The sequence below is a fragment of the Phalacrocorax carbo genome, chromosome 5 (genome assembly GCF_963921805.1).
Source record: "Phalacrocorax carbo chromosome 5, bPhaCar2.1, whole genome shotgun sequence".
NCBI classification, from domain to species: Eukaryota; Metazoa; Chordata; class Aves; order Suliformes; family Phalacrocoracidae; genus Phalacrocorax; species Phalacrocorax carbo.
In genome coordinates, this window is record NC_087517.1 from 19,922,175 (window position 1) to 19,943,786 (window position 21,612).

Sequence of the window (21,612 nt, forward strand, 5' to 3'; positions counted from 1 at the left end):
ATCATTGAGGAGGAAATTAATTATCACAAAGCAGAAAAAGGAACAGATACCCTCCTTGCACACACTTGTAAATACAGGTAGTGTTCTCAAAAAAGAGAGAAAGCAGTGGAAACCTCCACTGCTACATCCAATTTCTAGCTGAGCTACTCAAAGTTATGTCTGTTACAGGGGGAAAGTGAGTATTTACTATTGCACCTGGAAATCTGTCTGTGCTCTCATGGGCCAAATTCCAGAACAAAGGCTAGACTGATTTCCTTATTCCTGCCTTGCACTCATCTCTGTGGTGATCAGACTAACACTTCTTTAAATGCTCACTTCATCAGTGCTACTGCAGCTGTAAGCTTAACAGGCTGCCTTTCTTTACAAAACCTCAGCTTTAACTCCCTCCCAAAACCTCTGCTTAGGGAATTATTTTCCCTTGGAATACTTTAAATGTTTTGATGCAAAGGAGCAACCATTGGGGAACAACTACCAGAGGACCTGAGACACTTTCTGTTGTTCGTAACTATCCTAACATTGCATGGAAAGCAACTTTATGACTAATGGACCTCTAGAAGGCTTGTTGTGTCAGGATTTAGTTTTGCTACAAACTTCACATTTGACCTTTAGCTAATCACTCTGGTACATCAGCATGGTTCTTTGGCTAATCACTTTGGTCACTGAGGTAAGTTTCTCCTACAGGGAAAATTTCAGAATAATGGATAATACATTGGCTTACCTCTCACCACTGATGCTTGTAGTTCCTTAGGTCTAGGACTGAAGCCTCTGATGATGCTTTTATAAAATGGAAGTGGTGAGGTCCAAATGTGGACTTAGTAGTATATGGACTTAATGTACCGCACTAAACCTCACTGACATCAAGCACCTCAGTAATATTGTATTTCTACAAGTCGTCTTATTTCCTGGAGACCTTGGGTCTCCAGAAGAAAGGCTGAGAAATATATTTAATATTTTTTTTCACATTAGTTCTTGTAGGTATGTAAATACAACAGTTATACAGGGGGATATTCCACTTACTTCACTGCTGAGATTTGGTCTTCAACTTCATAGACTCCTAGTCTTCGATATACCGCATGCAAAATCTTGTCACCTTGATAAGCTGTCCCTCTGCCATCCACTAGAGCAACAATAATTCCCTCTTTGCTTGCAAGATAGGTTATCCAGCTAATGCTAAAAGTTTCCTTTACATTCTGACTGCAGGGTCCTCCGTACCTGATGATGAAAATTCACATATTTTCAACTCATAAATTTACAAATTGTTACCGGATACTGGACTATAGCTATAGGTACTTCTTACATTTTCTCCACAAGTATTTTCGTATATGGCTATGATTCAGAGAGTGCAGAAGGCAAACAGTTCAACAATCATTTTCATATATTTGTGAGATTTTTCTATCTAAAATCCATTTTAATCATTTATGTCTTATGCCTAAGGCAAATCATTAGTTTTAGATCAGACTGAGGGGTGCAGCATCAGGTACTTGTCTAAGGGGAATCCTTAGAAGAATCACGGCTCAAACACTAAATTCTTTCCTCTCTCCAAATTCCTCAGCTAACAGCCCTTTTTGATGCTTTTCTGCTTTTCTGCATTTGATCTCCACATGCAGTCAGCAATGCCAAAGAAAACAGGAGAAAAAAAGTACAGCCTCTTACACTTTCTGGCCACCCCCAGACTTTCTTTGTTTCAGTAGGGAATATGTGCTGTTGGAGCTGTGGGCAGAACACACCCCACATAGTTGAGCAATACAGAGAGGCACTCCTCATGACAATGGCCTAATGCAAATCACATATTTGACCTTAAGGACATGACTGACTTAATCTTCTACTCTGAAGTTCATTTGAACATACTTGGCATTCTTGGACCTTTGGATCATCACGGGTTAAGAAAAAATGATGTAAGGTTTATTACACCCACTCAGCTCTCCTTTCTGCCTCTCATTTTTTTGCACCACTGCAATTTTTGTTGCCTTTTCTGCCTGCAATAAATTCAATTAATGCCAAATGCTCTTTAGAAGGAACATTTGAGCGAAGAAGATGATCCACATGGTTTAAGGGTGTTTGGGTTTTTTTCTTAAAAAATGAAGCAGGCTCTGGTATTTTTCATATTAGCAAAGCTGAAATCAATAATTTCAGACTGCCTCCTGACAAAAACCCACCACAACAACAAAAAAAAACAACCCAGAAATAAGTGGTTTTGCTTTTGCTGCATAAAATGTTGCAAATGTCTGAGGTTTTGTTAAGTTATAAGAAGTACGTTTTCTGACAAAACAACGTGCAAAGAAATGAAGTGTTACATACACCTGAATAAGCAGAGGGTACTTCTTGGATCTATCAAACTGGGGGGGTAGAAGCATTTTGTACCACAAAGCTAGAAAAGACATAGAAAAATTATATTTTTAATGGTTAAAATGATTCCTCCAAACATAACCCAGAGTTTGCTGTAACAGTATATGAAAATCCTATCAGTACAAGCTACACAATGCACAAACTGTGAATCACAGAACTGTTGCAAGTAATGGTTTATATTAAGCTGTTGAAGAACAACTTTGAAGAAATAAAGTGCCCACTTTTATTTTAATTTAGCTATGCATAAAATTTTTATTTTACATAACTCTAGGTTCGCAGTTTTCCAGGTGCTTAGCAAAACACAACTAGGAATATAACTGTTGTTAAGATTATGAGAAATTATTTTTGGAAACTTTACACCAATTCATTACCATGGAATATTGTTTGTAAAGTCACTAGTAAAAACAATAGCGCATGCATGTCAATATAATGTGTAACACATGATCAGCAGTTTACATTTCACATTTTATTACCAGCGTACTATAATGTTTTTACACGATATTTAAACACTACCAATAGTATTAAAGAATTAGAAGAAAAAATTGCATTGTGAAGCAGAGATGTATTTTAACTACTATTTTACTGAGAGATACCCTGAGGCACAGACAGATTGTTGTCAAATGGCAGAACTGGGCCTCTTCCCAGTCTGACAGGCTAGCAAGTTTGTTCTACAGAAAGACTCTACTTATAAGAAAAGGAAGGCAAAATATTAAAATAGTAGAAATAAAAAGTATAATAAAAATGTGCGTTTCTTACTTATACCATCCACTTCAAGTTTATTAATTTCTTCTTTTGGCAGTTTGATCTCTTGCAAAGCAGACTGCAATTCCCAATTGTCTTCCAATACTCTGAGCTCTAAGTAAAAGAAATGCCTGAATTATTAACTAAATTATTGTTAATTCTTCTTCATTAATTGATATTCCTTTAAAGAAAGGAAATCTGAAATTTTACTAGCAGAGTAATGAAATCAGCTCAGACACTTCTAATTGGGCTTGATCACATAGCTAAATAAAAGCAAGGCATTGGTATTATAGTGCACAAATATTCGTTAGTTTTGTATAGGATCTACATTTTGTAATGCAAATCATTTCACATGTTGCCTCTAAGTGTTAGGGTCCCTGATGTTATGAAGAAACTCCTTTCTCCTGCAGAGCCCTCATCCAGTTTTGTAATATGGTGGGAGCTGGAAATGGAAAATTCATCCCATCATGCAACACAGTCCTATATGTCCTCTCTTGCTTACCACAGTAACATCAGTTTACCCTCTGAGACCCTTGGGCAGTGTGCTTGAGCGCAAAGATGTTTGGGAGTACCTTGTTTCTTGCTAACGCAGGAACTTCAGTTTCTTAAGGGATTGTGGCAAACCCTTGCTTAACCACTGTACAGTATATTCCTACACAAAGATACTAGACTTAACATATAACTGTCCTTAGCAATATGTCACTGCATATTTAGTGAACTTCTGGGGTTTTTTTAGAGTGTTTAAAATTTTTGTTTTACTTGCTTTAGACCCAATCTACTTTTATATAATTTAAAATTACTATTTAATATTTCATTAATTTCCAGCATAGACTGCAGAACTATGTATTATGAATGCACTGTGTATTACTTGTTTATTTACGTGTTTTCCCATGAGTAGTGATGGATGAAGAATATGGTACATAATGGAAATCTGTGACTTTTAGCTTCACTTTCAAAACTAAAGAACCTTTTTAAACTGCAGAAGATTTTCCTTTATTAGTTTACCTTTTTTTTTTTTAATGGCAACCACTTCCTGTTTCTTGAAATGCTCAAAAAACCACAAGAAATACTTCTCTCAGCCTGTCTTGAGCTAGATAGTGCTCCGGACATGCCAGAACACTGGAATTTGTTCCTTCAAAATATTCTTGACAAGTTTTGCAGATTAGAGTGGGTTTTTATGGCTGAAAGATCATTCTAGCTTTGGATACTCACCCAAACTTAGCTGGACCCTTTCCATCCTTCCCCTCGAAACTCCCGAAACTTGCCCATTACCACAAATGAATTGTAGGCATGCTGGAAGGTAGTTCCAAAACTGGTGTATGTTAGTTTAACTGCATGCCTCCTACTAAAATTCACGGGTGATATATTTTCAAAGTGCTGCCAACTGCAATGAAAATGGATCTACTAAAAATAGTTTTGCATCACAGAAGAGATTATGAAAGTAAGGGACTTAAGGAAAATTAATCCAAAAAAGGTCATGAAAAACTCAAAAGAGAAGCCTGAATTTGTTTTTATTCCTGAAGAGTAGTAGCACTGTAGAATGAGGCATCATGAAACAGTGGTGAAGACCCACTAGATGAAACTGTTCTCTCCTGCAGAGAGGTTAAGAAACACGTATTTGTAGTTGGGCACTTAGCACTGCATTTCATGTAATTCATACTTTGGTAAGGAAGTAGAACTGGCCCTTGATACACATGGTCATAATGATTCATGGAAAACAGAGAGCTATGACAACAGATTAAATATGAAAAAATCCATGCATTAGCTGTATTTAAACCTTTAAACCTATTGAAACCTTCTGCAAAAGAAATACCAGAATAACACAGTGTTTTTATAGCACAATTGCAATAGACGTGTTGACCAATCTTTTCCATCTGCAAACATTTTTGAGTGGTTAAAACTAAGATGTACCAAATCCTATTGGAGAAAAAATAATCTTATATTGCAATTCATTGACTTTTACATGAAACATCACTGATTAATTTAGCTTAACTATATTGCAGCATTTGTCTTCCTCATGTTTTTACATGTCTTCTGGTGAGACAACACTCAGTTAATAGCAGGTTATCAATACAGGCTAAAGTGTAAGGTCTCTGGCATTAGAACTACCAATGCATTTCCACTGATTATTGAGGAAAGAAGGGGGAATGCCAAGTCACTGAAGTTTTTTACAGGACCATGCTAGTTTTCCTAACATTTCAGGACTGAAGGCTTTAAGTTGGAGAAAAATTTTTAGGGAAAAACAAGGGACAGAAGAAGAAAACTCACTGCAGAGTAATTAATATTTTCATAGTTAGCAAACTCCTGCTTGGCCTTATTGCAAACAGTCCTCACTAACAGGCTACCTAAAGAACGAGGGCTCTGAATGTTTCTTGCTGGAGTTCTCCTTTTGTATCAATAATTACACCTTGTCTGAAGCAGTTATTTGAACTGCTCATCTGAAAGAGCTTCTGCTCTTCCCTGACATCTCTACGGATGGCTGAAGAGCAAGTCACTGATCCAGATTCTAATTGGTACAGTACAATAGCTCAAACTGCAAACTCTAAACAGTACACTGTTGCCTTTTGTATAGGGTAGGGTTGCCTAATGAAAAAAATCAGAAAGTCTTGTGTTCATCCAAATGTGAAAAGGAATAGTTTAGAAATCACAATAATGTTTTCTACAAAGTTTGACTCAATGTTTGGTAGACAAAGAGTTGCTGATGTTCACTGCATCTGTAGTATGTAAACAGGAAAAACATCAGGATACTATATAAGTTCTGGACACAGGAGTGAAAATAAAAGCACCAGTATGTTCACTGATATTTGGATTTTACTAATCAACAAATCTAGAAAGATGCTAGATATTTTAATAACAAACAAGATGAAGGCTTCTTGATCATAATCCTAAATACTCTATTAGAAGATCTGCATAGTGAAGATCAATGAGAAAAACAATTGCTGAAAAATGGGCAGGGTATTCACAGTACCTCTATCACCATGGCTCTCGAAAAGAGTAGAAATGGGAATCCCAGGACCTGTCATAAGAATGATAAGAAATCAGTTTATAGTTTGAAGCTGGAATTTGGTGACGGTGTGTGTATTACATTAATATTGGTAACTGACAGGTGTTAAAGAGTTCAAAGTTGATACACAAATGTGATTCTTCTCTGCTGTATAACCCAGTAGTCCCTGCTGCAGAAAATAGATAAGGTACTGTGTGTACGTAGACTTGTATATATACAGGCATTGCTTAGCAAAGAAGATAAAGCAATGTTAAATCTACTAACAAACTCTTCCTCCTCCCTAGAGATGAAGTGACATCTAGTTAATACCTGAGATGTGATTACATAACACAAATGCAGAATTAACAATGTGAAACATTTTTCTGAGAACATGTCACATCATATTTGTGAAGGTGAGTGGCTTTCATATGGTGACGACCTTACTATTTTGTGTAAGAATGATTGAAAGGCGTTATTATTTGCTACATTTGCTTCTCTGCTCAACGGAAGTTCTAAGGAACTCTTCAGCTGATCAGTGGGTGCAGAATCAGAACAACAGTAAACTTTATATGAAATACGCAAGAGGAAAACCTTGGATATTTTTCTTTCCTTTTTTTTAGATTGTGACTTCATTTTTCTTTGATTACATGACTGGATGAAACCTCAGATCACTGACATCACCTAACATTTCAACAGAGCTAAGACTTCATCTAATGCTTCTGTGTTACAAGTGGTTTCAGTGATTTTACATCTTGATGAATTCAGTTTTTTCTTAGTTCAGTTAATAAAAATGTTCTCAGGTAGAAAATATCCAACATTTTGTGGCTAATACAGGTTTTAATAATTTCAACTGGAAAACATACTGTAGTAGTTTCTCATAGCTAACTTTGATCACATGAATTGGAAATCAATGTGTTTTTCTAAATCTTGCTGCTGCAAGAAAAAGCAGGACTCTGAAAAGCCAGATTAGAATGTTTTGTGCCACAAAGACCTTTCACAAATTTGTGTTTAATTCTAAAATCCCAAGATTTTTGTTGAAAAAGTAAAAAAAAAAAAAAAAGGGTGAAAATATTTGTATTTTCAGAAACATCTTCCCATGGTTCTTGGACATGGAAAAGTTTCTTTCTGGAAATCTCTCCTGGTTATTGTGAAATTTCTATGATGCATCTAGCTATCATTTGGGATAATTGATATTATCTCCACCTCTGATAAATTTGAAAGAATAGCTGATTGTATGTTTGCTCCCATGCTATACATACCATAACAGATCAAGGCATAATACTTAGAATGTTCGCTGAACCTTGCTGTATAATACTGACATCTCTCTTTCCTTAAATTGCAAGTAATGCATTGTTTTCTAATAGGCTTACTTCCAATACTGATTCTAGGAGAGAAATAAAAGAAAGCAACATTTATTCTGCTACAACTAACTTCACATGTGTCTCATATGCTAGAATGTAGGCACTCTACTTTCAGAACAGTTCAATTTAAAAATAAATGTTTTTCTTTTTATCATATTTTTCCCAGGGAATATTTAAACTTGAGATGCTATTTCTCTGCAATTCTCAGATATAATCTGAGGTCAAGATTTAGTTAAAATAGCTTGTGAAATTACACTTTAAACATCTTGAAACTGAATTTTTTTACTGACAAATCCAGACCTATCTTCTATCAACCTAGTATCATTAAGATAATATTGATAACACTTACTTGTAAATATTCCTTCTTCCTGGATAGCCTTCAAATTCATTGCTTGAATAGAAACTGTAAATTCATTTACATGTTAATAAATAATCCATAAAGTGATGACCTATGAACCAGCATCAAGGTGAAAAGCCGTCTTGGAAGTTAACTTAGACTTTTTGAGATTTCTGCATGTGATGGAAGAGTAAGTTAAGCTTATATACCTTTTGTCTTAATAAAACTTTGCTCAAATTCTGATTAGATGATAAATAAACCATATAAATAGGAGTTCTATCTGAATTCTCATGAGCTAATCACTTCAATTATGTAAGTTGCATCTATCTATATAGTAACCTGAATGAGACACCAGAAAAAGAGAGACAACCGAAGTAATTGCAAATTGTATGAGGGTTACCCACATGCTTAAATTTACATATTTCTAAATAAGCCTCTCTAAGATGGGTGACTGAAAATAAAGAGAAAAATGAGGGCCATTTGCAAAGAATCTCCCATAAGTAAATCAAGTTTGCAAACCTGTGCAGTGCCTTTGCATACAAATTTGTTGTGGATGCATTCAGATACAAAACAAATTAGACCGGGTTATAACTTGATGAGTTACCAAATGATGTTCCAATGATTAAGTGTTGCTTTTACTGACAACACTCTCAACCTGTTCTCTTCTTCGTGATACTCACATTGCATCATTTGTTACTCTGAAAATGTATATTGCCTCCCATTCTCCACTTGTAATTTGGATTGAATTCTCCTGCGAAGTGAAACATGTAAGTTACTGAATATTGTAGAATTATTTCAGGAATTTACAGTAGGTCAATGCAGAACACTCTGCTTGACTTACCACAGAGCCGTTGATGTAATGAATATGCTTGTAACCATTTTTGTCACTAAATATTTTGTAGTATGAACTGCTGTCTGATGTAAAATATGGTGTAGAAACAAAGAACTGAAACAATGTAAGAAAAACGGTAGATGAGATGGAAGTGTCCAAGCTGCTTAGCAGATTATAGTACACATACTAAGAGTAACAAGACTGTTTAATCAGTTCAGATGGGACAAAGTACTTTCAATATCACAGGTGAATGCGTGTGCAATTTCCCAGTCAGTACACATCACAATTTCTAACCTGTCATGTCAGATTTCTTAGACTCATAATATAGATAAATCAAGTACCCCACAAATGCAAGATCTCTACTTATAAGTGGAATAATTTGTTTGTATAGTCTGGATGATCTTTCTTTAGTTTTTTAAAAATAGAGTTGATTTTTAAAAAATAAGTTTCTGAATAAAGCTAATATTCATGAACAGTGCCAGACTGAAAATCCTGTGGACCTCAGAGTTTGGCTGATTCAGTAAGCAAATATAGCACTAAGCAAATGGATATCTGAAGCTAATGTTAAGAACAGATTATCCCAGATAAGACCATTCAATTTTTGCTTCCTTTCAAACCATCACCTCTTTACTAAAACTGCCAGTCAAGGATGAGTTACTGCAACTGAGAGTTTTATTTTCAAAATATGAATACAGAAGAATGACCTGCAAGCACATCAAACATAGCAACAAACATTCCCGAGTGAGTTAGTCAAGCTAACCCAAGCTTGACTAGAACCTGTGACCAGAAGCAAAATTGTTCTGGAGCCTGCTTCTAATATTCCTAATGCTTGAAATCCCTTAAAAGCTAAAGCAGGGATTTATGCATATGTACAATTTCTTTAGTTCTAATAAAAACCTGTCATCACAACCTCAAGGGAAGTGGTGAAAAAATGAAGGGACCAAGTAAAGTAACTAATCCTTGTAAATGTGTAATCTTCACTTCAAATAAAAACATGCCTCTTAAAGGACAGTGTACTGAAAATCAAAACTCTCAGTTAAGTCCACTGCAGGGTATTCATGCACAGTGTGAGGTTCCCCATATTGAATTCTGGTAAATTCACCTGCCTGAGGAGTAAACATAAGCAATAATACATATTCTCTGTTAGAATATATAAATACTGATCTCATGCTCTTACGATTTCCTTTCAGGTTTGTTTTTACCGTGAGTTCCCAAAGACAGGTGTTATGTCTCTTCCAAGACAAAGGTTACTGGGTAGAGAAAATTTCTTTTGCTTAAGGGTAACTGCAGAGAAGTGTCAATTACCCTTGTAAGTGGGGTGTCTGACCTTGAAGGTTCCTCCCTAGCTGAAGATGTGCAGCATTTGGCACTAAAACCGTGTTCTGAATGGACAGGCTTTATTCTTAAAATGCTATGGTATGACCAATCTTATCTCTTGACCTAGAGACATCAGATGAATTTTGCAGCTATTCTTTTTCTCCAGGATGCTTGTAAGAATTACATCTACCTCTTTTCATCACTTCCCTCCCTTCAGTATAGTGTCTAATCAGTTGGTCTAATATTTGCAAAAGGAGACAGAAAAAGGAATTTTAAACTCAGAAAGCGGGTAGCTGGATACTACACATAACACAGCATTAAATCCTCACTTCTAGAGTGCAGTAGGTTTAAGCAGTAGTGCTGTATGACTCAGAATGGTGCTTCATGTTACAAAACACTACTGTGAAGATGCAGAAAACTGTAGCTTTTCGTTAAATCAAAATAAAGTACCACATGAAAACCTACTCCGCCTGCCCATCCTGTTTGACTCTCTTCTATGTGCTGTTGACTCTGAAAAACAAAATTAAATGTACACTCTTTAAGAAGTTTAAGAATGAGTTTATGGAGATTCAAAATCTTCAAATAAAAAAATCTGTAGCCACCTGTAAAAGAGAATTTTAGAATACTTGCTATGAAGGTTCAGGGACTTTAAGGTTGTCTGAGGTAAATAATATTTCTGTATTAATACCATTATGTTAGTTAAAATATTTTTTAACAGCTGTCATCAGAGCTAAATAAAATCTGATTTTTTTTACCTTATACAACATTTTCACTGAAAGCAAGAGTTAACAATTACTTAGTCTCATGATTTTTTCAGTAAAAAAACAAGTAAAATAATTTCAGGAAAAATAATATTAAAAATCTGTGTGAGATTCTCAGCTGGTTCATTTGACAAATACTAAGTAAAGTACATAGAAATCAAGAGTCTCCATATTTGATGCTCAGCTTAGAGATATTAAAGAGCCTAATTTTCAACACTTCATAGAAGTCTTACAAATAATATATTTAGAAAGAAGAATTAAAGATTAGCAAAGATAATGTAGGCAGCAAAAATCACCCAGATTATAATATCCTGAGACTATTAATAGAATTTAACCAGGTCTTAACTCCTTCTAACATTCCTAAAGCCGATTTTAAAAAAAGACTTACACTGAGTATAAATGGATCCGTTCCCTACAACTTTTTCATTGAATAGTGTACTATCTTGCTTGTTGGAAGGAGCAAATTATTTAATATTTAATAATTCTGCATTCAGGCAATGCATTTTTTAAAAAATCTTGTAATCTTTATACTGCTCATTTAATACAGTATTTCTTTAGAGTCTGAACTAAATTCAACAAATTTGCTTTCTAAAGAATATGGTTTGTATTCGTTATCCTCAATGTAATCTCATTAGCATTCAGAATCATACTTCCTCCCTTTCAACTTAGTCCCTACGAAGTGACTTATTTGAGCAAAAGCTGCACGTACTTGTCCCTTAGAAGACTGTTTAGTACTTTGCAAGGGTTTCACTGAGCTACTAACTCAGCAGATGGATTTTATTTAAGATAAGAAAAATGGCATGTATTGTTTTATAGCTGCATCCTAAATTTATTTTCCTTTCTTTAAATTAAGGGTCAGATCTTGATGACATAGTACGTTTAGAATATATTTAACTTCTCTCATATGAGTAGTCCCATTGACTTCTATGGGATTTTTCTGTGTATTAAAGTACTTGCAGAATTTAATTAGAGAACTGGCATCTTTATAGGAAATCCCAGTTTCACAAACACATGCCTTTTACTCACATGAATAGTTCCACTGAAGTCATATTGGTTTCTATGGTCTATTCACATGAGCAAGACTTGAACACATGAACATTTTTGATGAATTGACACTTTAGGAACATCTTGTAGATTGTAGTTTGTTATTCTTTTCAAGTACATAAAGCCTAGCACATTTATTGTACATTAGAGTCTCAAATTAATCTGAAATCAACAAGAGAACTATTTTTGCCAATGGAAACATACAGAGATATACTTTCTAACGGCAAATAGAGCTAATGCAGCACTCCCATCTGTTCACACTCCTTCAATTGGCCATTTGTGCAAACTTTAATGTGATAAAAGCATTGTGTCACTGTATAAATATAGAATTATAGAAACGTCAGTAATGACTCCATAAATAAGGTTTCATGGAGAAATGCAATTAAACAAGGATCATGAACACAGTCCTGCAAGATGTTAATTGTTCTGGTCTGGTTCCACAAAGCAATTAAGCACATGCTTAATTTTAAACACATAAATAGACCTCCTGAAATAAATAAAACTTCTTAAGTGCTTAAAGTTAAGCTTGTGTTAAAATACTTTGGTGGATTGTGGCAGAATCCTAGAACCCTTCATTTTATTTTTTTTACATTAAAATATTTAGTTACTGAAATGCAGGTTACTTCAAGGCAAGATAGAGGTTCAGAGTTAAAGTACTTATAAAGTGAAACAATTACTTAGGAAACACATGCTGCAGTAAATATGTATTTTCTTCTAATAAATTAAGATATTTCTACGTGGAAAATTACCTCAATGATAATGCTTTTGAAAGAACAGGACCTTAACTTCCTTTTAAACATGCAACAACTGTCATATCATGGAGGAATAAGAATTATTTTCAGCTTGGAAAGGCTGTGTCAATAAACCTTAATTTACAGTTTAACAGTTATATAGAACACTTTTGTAAGTATTCTTGCCTTTTATTTCCCACTAGTTCAAGGTTCCACCTAATGCTAGTTTTTATGTGTTCTGTAAACTCTAAAAACAAGACATGCAAACAGCATCAATATTAAAGACAGTAAAAGAGAGTTCTGTACTAGAGTTACTGAAATTCAGATTTATCCTTTCCTTCAGGATCTATACGAATTTATCAGTTTCTACACTCTTCAGGGTTTACAAGGTCTTTTAAAGAATTATATTTTTCAGAAAGGCTTCTGTACATAAGATGTGTAAGTATCTACATATAGGTAGAGATAGCTAGGCCATCTAAGCTCTCCTTCTGCTCAACAGAGCATGGTTTTCTCTCTGAACTGTCTTAATGATAGAATGGCATATTTAAACAAAATGTAAAGCTACTGTTGCAATTAACCTGAAGTTTTCAGATCTGAAAAGGGAATTGTGTTTCTGAAAACTTGCCTGCTTTCTCCAGCTGTATGATTTGATTAGAGAGAAGTTCTCCCCCTGAAAAACTGCCTTACAAAAATAAGGCAGTAAGTTAATCTGTATGTTCTTTCAACTAATTTAACATTAAATATAAAAGACATGATTCAGTCAAAATTAGTATGAAATTTCAAGGTATTATAATAAAGTTTTCTTTAATAAAGGTGGTTTCACTTTTGAAGATGAGGAAGCAAGAAGGAAACAGACAACAGTATTGAAAGCTGCCCAGTAGCACTCATCTTGTTTTTGTTGCTTTGATTGTTATTTAAACCTCACTAAAAAAATATTCTGGTGATTTTATTTCTTGTTGGTGCAATTACAATTTTTTCACGTCTCCACCAGCAACTACATTATTGAAAAGGTATCACTATTAGCTAAAAGATGAATGTGATCAAATACTGGAAAATACAATTATGGCAGGTGAACAATTATTTTCTAAAAGAATTCAGGGAAAGATTAAATATACTCCTGCAAGTAAGTCAGAGGAACCTGTGCATGACCAACAGGTGTTAAAATAGCTGTGCAGATGGGATTATCAAATATTAATTTCAGCAATGTTAAATTTATATTTCCAACTTTATTACCTCTGGACAGTCCCAAGTATTTGAATTTTCTTTGAAGTCACATATAGCCAAGACTGAAAAATTCTGGATTCTCTTTAGCCATTGCACACAGATTCTACTATCTGTTACCCAAGTAAGCCAAGTAAAATAGTGATCACTAAAAAAAAGAAAAAGAAAGCGTGGTTATTAAAGAACAGGAATATAGAAGCATTGCTACAGACTGTATCCCCCATATTGCTCTGTGGAATAATAGCAAAGCTTCCATTATCTTAGGGGTATTTTTTTGTCCTTTGTAACAATGTATCATGTGGACAGACAGAATCAAAATACAACACTTCTAGTTAGCTTCTGATCCACCTAGGAGATGAATATGGCACTCCACTGTTAGGAAACGACTCAGTGATTCAGGCTTTTAAAACAGACAAAAACTTTTTAAAAAAAGAGAAGGCATATTTGAGGGCACACTACCTGGATGCTATGACTGCAGGAACTGGCACCTCCTTAGGACCAAACGCTTCAGCGTTAACAGTATCAACAATAAACACTTTAACAGTAGGATTTTTAGCTCCAGCCTTCAAAGAAAATGTATCAGGTTATTCCAGTCAGGCTCTGAACAATTCAGATCAAGGAAAATTAAAACGCCTTTAGCAGGAAGGGAGATAGGCTACAAAATATGTGTTTAGTTGAGTATAATAGGGCAAATGTGGTCTTATAAGATCTCAGAGTGACACTACAGCAGTAGTGCACTACTTAACTTTGCATCATTCCATATATAACAAAGAAAACCTTTTAAACAGCCAAATTTAGTGCCTTCTATACAGAAAACATGCTTGATGGGAACCAGTGTTCTATTTGCAGTGCAGCACACACTACACTTTGGCATAAAACTTCAGGAGTATATTCACATGATTGTAAGTGCTCTTTGACATCCCAGCTGTCAAATAAAATGGTTTAGCTTAAACTGATTTCCTGATTGCTCATTCATTGCATACAGTATTAGTTTTATAATTCTCCTCCACGTGTGGTCTAAACCATCCAGCTTTACTTTAGAACTGTAACCCAGCTGACAGATGAGTAACTTCTTAAGATACATTAACATGATCACTTGCAATCATGTGAACATGACAAGAGTCAGGACAGCTCTCATACGTGCTGAAGAAATGACAACCCAAAACCTTCTTGCCTTAGATCTGGCACTTGAAAGTCATTAAAATCCAAAGCCCCTTGAGATCAAAAAGCACTATGATCTATGTGCAAATCAACTGAAGCTGCAATAGCCTTTAGTTTTCAAAACAAAAAATGTCTCATAACTAATTTACTGTAATGAAAAATAACAACTGCATAGTTAACACATCACAATAAGTAACCTGAATTGAAAAAAGCAAGGCTTGATCATGCAAGCATGCACTTTTGCAAATGCTTTTTACTTATATGAGTAATTCCATTTATTTCCCTGATATTATTATATATCTACACTTTTGAATGTACCTATACCTTGTCAGAACTTGGCCTAAGTTTGTCTTTCATTCATTTAGGCCACAATGGATTTAACCACTGTAATACAACCATTTTTTAAGCACAGTTAATTTTAGCATTGTCATAACTCATTTCTCAGCAGAAAGTCAGTCAAAAGAATGAGAAAACATACCTTTGGGTATGGGATAATTATTTTTCTAGGATACTGGTCCTCACCAAAATACGAATATTCAATAACTGGTATGTCAGAATCATTAAATTGTACGTATGCTAAATATTTTCCACTTGGAGACCACCACAGTGCGTATTTTGTCGCTAGCATTTCCTCTGAGGAAAAAAAAAAATTCATAATAGTTGATCATTGCAATCTATATATTTTCTAATCTATTTTAGCATTGTACTCTTAGCAACCTAGACATGTAAAGAGAGTTATACTAAATAAATGTGCTGGTCTTGGCTGGGATAGAGTTAATTTGCTTCCTAGTAGCTACTCTGGGGCTATATTTTGGATTTGTGCTGGAAACAGTGTTGATAACACAGGGATGTTTTAGTTCCTGCTGAGCAGGGCTTAGAGAGAGGCAAGGCCTTTCCTTCTTCTCACCCCACCCCACCAGCAAGGAGGCTGGGGGTGCACAAGAAGTTGGGAGGGGACACAGCCAGAACAGCTGACCCCAACTGACCCAAGGGATATTCCACACCATATGGCGTCATGCTCAGCATATACAGCTGGGGGAAGAAGGAGGAAGCAGGGGACATTTTGAGTGATGGTGTTTGTCTTCCCAAGTAACTCTTATGTGTGATGGAGCCTTGCTTTCCTGCAGATGGCTGAACACCTGCCTGCCCATGGGAAGTAGTGAAGGAATTCCTTGTTTTGCTTTGCTTCCGCGCGCAGCTTTTGCTTTACCTATTAAACTGTCTTTATCTCAAAACATGAGTTTTCTCACTTTTACCCTTCCAATTCTGTCCCCCATCCCACTAGGGTGGAGTGGGCGAATGGCTGTGTGGGGCTTAGTTGCCGGCTGGGGTTAAATCATGACAATAAATAACACCAAATATATTGCAATACATCTCAATTTTGAAAGGCCTTAAGAACTCTCAAAACAGGCACACAGATCCCACTGAATTCACTTGGGTTTTTCACATGTGCATGTGTTTATTTTTTTTGATGCGCTGAAGCGCCAAATTTTGACCAAAGTTAAAACTTCCATTAAAGCTTAATTCCCAACCACTGCCTGTGCCGCAGAAAGAAACTAACCTGTAAAGTTCTGCTATAGTTTCAGTAACAAAAGACTCAGGATTTTGGTTACACATTATGAATACAAAATGCAGTCATTGTATGGCAAATAAAATCTACAAATGAAGTAATCCTTAAGGCTCTAAAAATAACGTATCATCACAGATATTTTAGAATGGATTATGAGAACCAGGTAATCTAAACAAAGCATGTAACACGTTAGTTGTTGCCCTTCAGGATTTACTTACCTTCATAGACCCAATCAGGAATCCCATTAAATATTTCATTCTGTTTTCCATCACTAGTTATTTTAATTGGTGCCTCTCTTGGACTTTGTTTCAAATAGATATTATTCTGATATACATACACCTAAAGACAAGAACATATTTCTTATGAGTATAGGCACCAATAACAGGGGTTAGAGTAAGATCTTCTACAGTCAATTCTCTTATATTATACCAAGAAGAAGACATATTGAATACAAAATTGGAAATAAATGTTAAATTAAAAGCCATTGCAAATTCTGCAAGAGTAGGTACCTCAGTAAATAAATTATACATTACAGGCCAAATTCTATGTTCAACTATGTCAGAATAAATCCTGAACAACTCCTTTGATTTTAATAATTGTCAGAGGATTCTGTGGCTAGCTTTGGTGTGGAAAAATAATGAAAAAAAAATCTTTGAAACATATTCAAAATTGCTGTGTTTTTTCCAGATTTTTTAAGAGACCTTCAGACAAAGTGTTTTGCAACTTTTCCCTCTGGTGCCACCAAAAGTAGAAGACAAAAACAAATACACAACATCTAAAACAAAAATAATTGAACTTTTCTAAACCTGTCAAAAGACCTAGGTGATGTGAGACAAGAAATGGTTTTATTCTCTCTGGGCTGGTTTGTTCCTTTCTAGTAAATTAGTTACCAAAAGACAGTTCTTGCAAGAAGCGCTTGCAGGCCTTGGGTATCTCTAGGTTTCAATCAAATGAATGGACAAGTGGTTAAGAAATCAACAACAGAAACTTCACTTTGTTAGAAAATTATGCCTTTTGAAGCTACAAGCATTTGTTAGCAACATCAGTGTAACATTTTACCTACTTTGTGCTTTAAATGAAAAACAAAGGAACTCCTAAAACTCTCAGATACACTACAAGGACTATTGCATAAAAACTGCATTAGCTATTAGTACTAGGAAGATAGTAAACTATCTTCCTTGTGTTCTGTCTTCAGAATACTTGATAAAGAAAATAACAATATTTAAATTAATTGAGAGAATTAATACTCTCCTAGAACATAGAAAAATTTTCTAGTAAATTGTCCATTCATATTTAGCCCACTCCCTGGGTATTTTCTGAAATTAGTATGATGATTGATTTTTTTTTCTTGCACAAATATTATGTCAATACTGGACAAATACTTAGAAACCACTAACTATTATTGGGCTGATGCTTTGGAACCAAGAATAAAAAAGGTTTATAAACTTGTTATTATATGCAATACGTCTATTATTATTACTGAGAAATACATACTTGGCTATTAAGTAGTGATTAAATAAAAACAAAACCCATTTTTTGTAATAAGAATCTGGCAGCCATTTCCTAGAGTAAAAATTTTAGAAAATATTGTAAATAATGCATCTCTAAGTCTCCATAGTAAACTCATGTGTTATACAGCATCAAAGCAAAACACATTGGTTTTCAGGCCTTGAAACTACATTTAATCCTATATACAGTTATGTCAGTCAATAAGAGGCTGGCTAGTGAACACATAATGTAGCTGAGAACATGGATTCTTCTACTGAGACACAGAAAAGTTAAACTTTAACAAGTCAAAACTGTTTTATTTGTCATTCTTGCTCACAAGTGAGGTTAATACACACAGGCCTGTCAAAAATATGGCCTAACAAAATAATAACCAAAGGCAAATACATGTCTTCTAGCCACACAAAGCAAAAAACATTCTAGTGGTCTGTTATCTTTACTGACCAATTTGTGTCCAACAGGTGACCAGGATATATACTGAATTTCACGTGGAAGCTGATTCTCTGTTACAAAACCACTACAAAAAAGGAAATAAGTTGAGATGGCTTTTTGTGCACAGTACAAGTGGATCGTTATATTGTATGTTCATATAGAATTCATGAAGGCCTATAATTTCTAGCAGCTTTTTGTTTCTTGAGCAACACAAAATTAAAGCAGGCAGTGAGACATGCAGTAATGGGATGGTGTGCACCAGTGCTGGTAAAGGCTTGCAACTCAACCCTTTGAAAACATACTCAACAGCCTAGGAAGCCAGCCTTATCTCTTTCTAAATACTGCACAAGCATCTACAGTCATTTGCTCTATCTGCAGTCTGCATTACAGTCTCAGCAAGTTATTGGGAAATGCAAGGCCAGGATATAGCACGCTGAGGCAAGCATGACAGCTGCAGTTACATTTGTTAAGGATCATGATCTGCATGCAGCACCTCTCTACTCACATTAGCTTGCAGCAATCTTTTCCTGTCATCTTGAGCCAACAGTTTCCCCAAGAATGGAGCAGCTCAATGCAGCCCTTGTTCAGAACTAAGAAGTATTTGGTCATCCTGCTACTTATGGCATAAAAAGGAGACTGGGGAGCCAGACGGCCTCCTTTGAACTTGGGGGGAAAGAGAAGTGGTTTGGGGAAGATATTGGGAAAGAGGCCAAATGCTATGGGAAAAGCTGTAAAATTTTGAGGAACCCAAGATGGCCTGTTACAAGATCACTGGAGCACTAAAGGGCATGTGAGAATTTTAGGAAAGCTACTGATTAGATCAACCATAAAAAGGATGAATTAGACAACTGAAGGGCATGGAGACATAGGTGTGAGACTGAAGTGGACTCAAGCAGCCAAGATAGGGTGGGAGAAAATTATGCAAAAAAGAAAAAAAAATTAGAATCTTGAGCAGTGAAAGTTTTAGGGTATGAAATATAAGCCAGTCCAGATACCTGGATGAGTAGATGCAAGGACTGTATGATTTTCTTAGAGGCCATTTTTTTCAAACAAACAAGTAACCTGACAGATTCAGGCAAAAGCAAAGCAGGGTGGTAGTCACATTACTATAAAGTTTTTCAGTGGAAATGCTTGCAAGTGTATCACTACAGAGTATTCACCATAGTTCTGTAAGAAATTTCAGGCCTTACCGATATATGAGATCATAAATATGGTATGATGCTGTATAAGAGTATCTCCACAGCTGCAAAAATTAAGCAAGAAAATAATATTGTTAACTTGGAAAGAGATAATTGAATTAAAAATAATCAGCTGCCTTTTCATAGCCTACCCCTTTCTCAAGAAAGTACCAAGAAACATTTATCCATGGCAACCACAATCAACAAAATACTGAATGAAACCAAACATTTCATTAAGTGATATATTAAAATAATTACCTTTGAATAATTGCTTTCCAGAGCTATGAAATATTTGTCTGATGACAACACATAATTAGAAGCATTAACTTGTTTCTGAAAGATTAAGAAGTAGATTAGATTCTAGTAAAAAAACTTTAAATAAGGAGTCAATGAGTCAGGTTTTAATCCACTCACTTTTAAACTGGTACTTGAAACACAACTGCATTTTGCTGCCTTTTTATTATTTGAAAAGGTACATACCATTGTGCTGTTAGTCATGATGGTAGTTGGGTAGTTCATTTCAACATTGTAAAGAATAATATCATCTTCTGCAGACTGATGAAGATATTCATTATCTTTATAAACAAGATAAAAGGGCTGTTACCTTGCACAGAAGATACTATAGAACAGATCCGTTTATCAAAGTATTCACACTCCTGTCAGTGAATGGATTTTGAGCAAATATCTTTTGGCATCTACACAAAACATCTTTTTCTTCTCATGACATCAAGGTACAGAGTTATCGACAAACTGTCTTCAGGGTTCTTGAGTATGTTCTCAAGATTACACACTGCACACAGAATCAGCTAGTTAACTTTATAATCAAATGCTGGATTTTATTCTCAGTAATGTCTGATCAAGAATACCAGGGACAGACCCAGGGTCAGTATCACAACGTAAATGTTTTTAAGAGAACATTTGAGATCTTTGCTTATAATTTCACCAGAACATTCTCATTTGTACAGATCCTGCAGGTAACAGCAGTACCATGTAACTGACACTACATAAATGATACTGCCCTTACTCACACAGGTCCTACAAAGTAAGGGTGAATGGCCTTCAATGAGAACAGAATTTAACCCTATTGGTGCTCAAGACCTGAGCATAGTTTGGTAGAGAATGAAGATCAGAATTTAAGTTTCACATTGTTATTTTTGCTGCTATAAATAGAGAGAAGGTATTACATACTTGGTGTAGCTATAGAGAGAGACAGACTTTAACAGTTTCAAAGCAGCCTGAAACATTGTATAAGGTGCTCATTTTTAGGAAATTAGATCACTGGTAGATCTTTTGAGGACACATCTATGATATGTGTAAGAGCATTTGTGGTGATCTTGGGCCCCCTTAGAAAGAGATACTTAATTTTAACTCCTTGCTTCAGAAGAAAAGTAGGCATATGGAACACTGTAGGCATGACTATCTATGGAATCTATGGCATGGCATTTGTGTGAGTTTTGTGACTGTTAAGTGGAAAGATAAGTCTAAGTGAGAAGGATATAAAGAGGGAAGGAGTCTATTAGGTTTAGGTGATATGCTGCCTACATACTTCAGACAGAATTCCAGCAAATGGTGACCTAATTTTTAAATCATATGAGTGATGTCAACATACTTCAAATTCTTAATTGTAAAACTTGAACTGCTGATAACAATGTCCTGGAAGGCTTCAGTTTGGTTCTAAAATTGTGTGTTAAAACTAACTTGGTAAGACTCCATGTGAATGGTATTATGTTTCTTGTCTCTAGTCAGAGAACAATAATTGCTTGAGGCAGTGCATAGATAGGAATGGTAGTAGTGTGTGTCCTAGAATGCAATCAAATCCAGCTCTAGCCTTTCAGTGCTGCTGCAATTCAACGATAACAAGACTAGTATATTTCAGCCACACAGAGACACACATCAGCAGCAATTAACTTCATGTCTTTATCTTCTACCTTAAGGAACTTGCTTAGAAACTCAACCATATTTTCTATGCAATGCATTCGAACTCAGGAATTTCAGCAGTGTCAGCATTTCCTTAAATGAGATAAGAACAGCTGGGGTCATTGCAGAGCTAGATACTACTGAAAACAAAGAAGAACTGGACCCTTAAGACAG

General features: G+C 35.3%; 1 protein-coding gene across 2 annotated transcripts in view; it reads right to left on the minus strand.

Moving 5' to 3' along the window:
* Positions 1-21,612, minus strand: part of FAP (fibroblast activation protein alpha) — a 41,107-nt gene that overhangs the window by 10,852 nt on the left and 8,643 nt on the right. Inside the window, exons 4-20 of one of the 2 annotated variants that reach the window (XM_009500550.2) lie at positions 20,002-20,096; positions 19,780-19,854; positions 19,534-19,586; positions 18,356-18,428; positions 16,624-16,744; positions 15,314-15,468; positions 14,134-14,237; positions 13,687-13,822; positions 10,383-10,427; positions 8,610-8,714; positions 8,449-8,519; positions 7,781-7,834; positions 7,330-7,454; positions 6,056-6,103; positions 3,103-3,201; positions 2,299-2,368; positions 1,018-1,212 (exon numbers count right to left, since the gene is read on the minus strand). In XM_009500550.2, coding sequence (XP_009498845.1) covers positions 1,018-1,212; positions 2,299-2,368; positions 3,103-3,201; positions 6,056-6,103; positions 7,330-7,454; positions 7,781-7,834; positions 8,449-8,519; positions 8,610-8,714; positions 10,383-10,427; positions 13,687-13,822; positions 14,134-14,237; positions 15,314-15,468; positions 16,624-16,744; positions 18,356-18,428; positions 19,534-19,586; positions 19,780-19,854; positions 20,002-20,096 — 1,624 coding nt within the window. The remainder of the gene's footprint in view (positions 1-1,017; positions 1,213-2,298; positions 2,369-3,102; positions 3,202-6,055; positions 6,104-7,329; positions 7,455-7,780; positions 7,835-8,448; positions 8,520-8,609; positions 8,715-10,382; positions 10,428-13,686; positions 13,823-14,133; positions 14,238-15,313; positions 15,469-16,623; positions 16,745-18,355; positions 18,429-19,533; positions 19,587-19,779; positions 19,855-20,001; positions 20,097-21,612) is intronic. The other variant, XM_064451472.1, reaches the window with a different exon arrangement.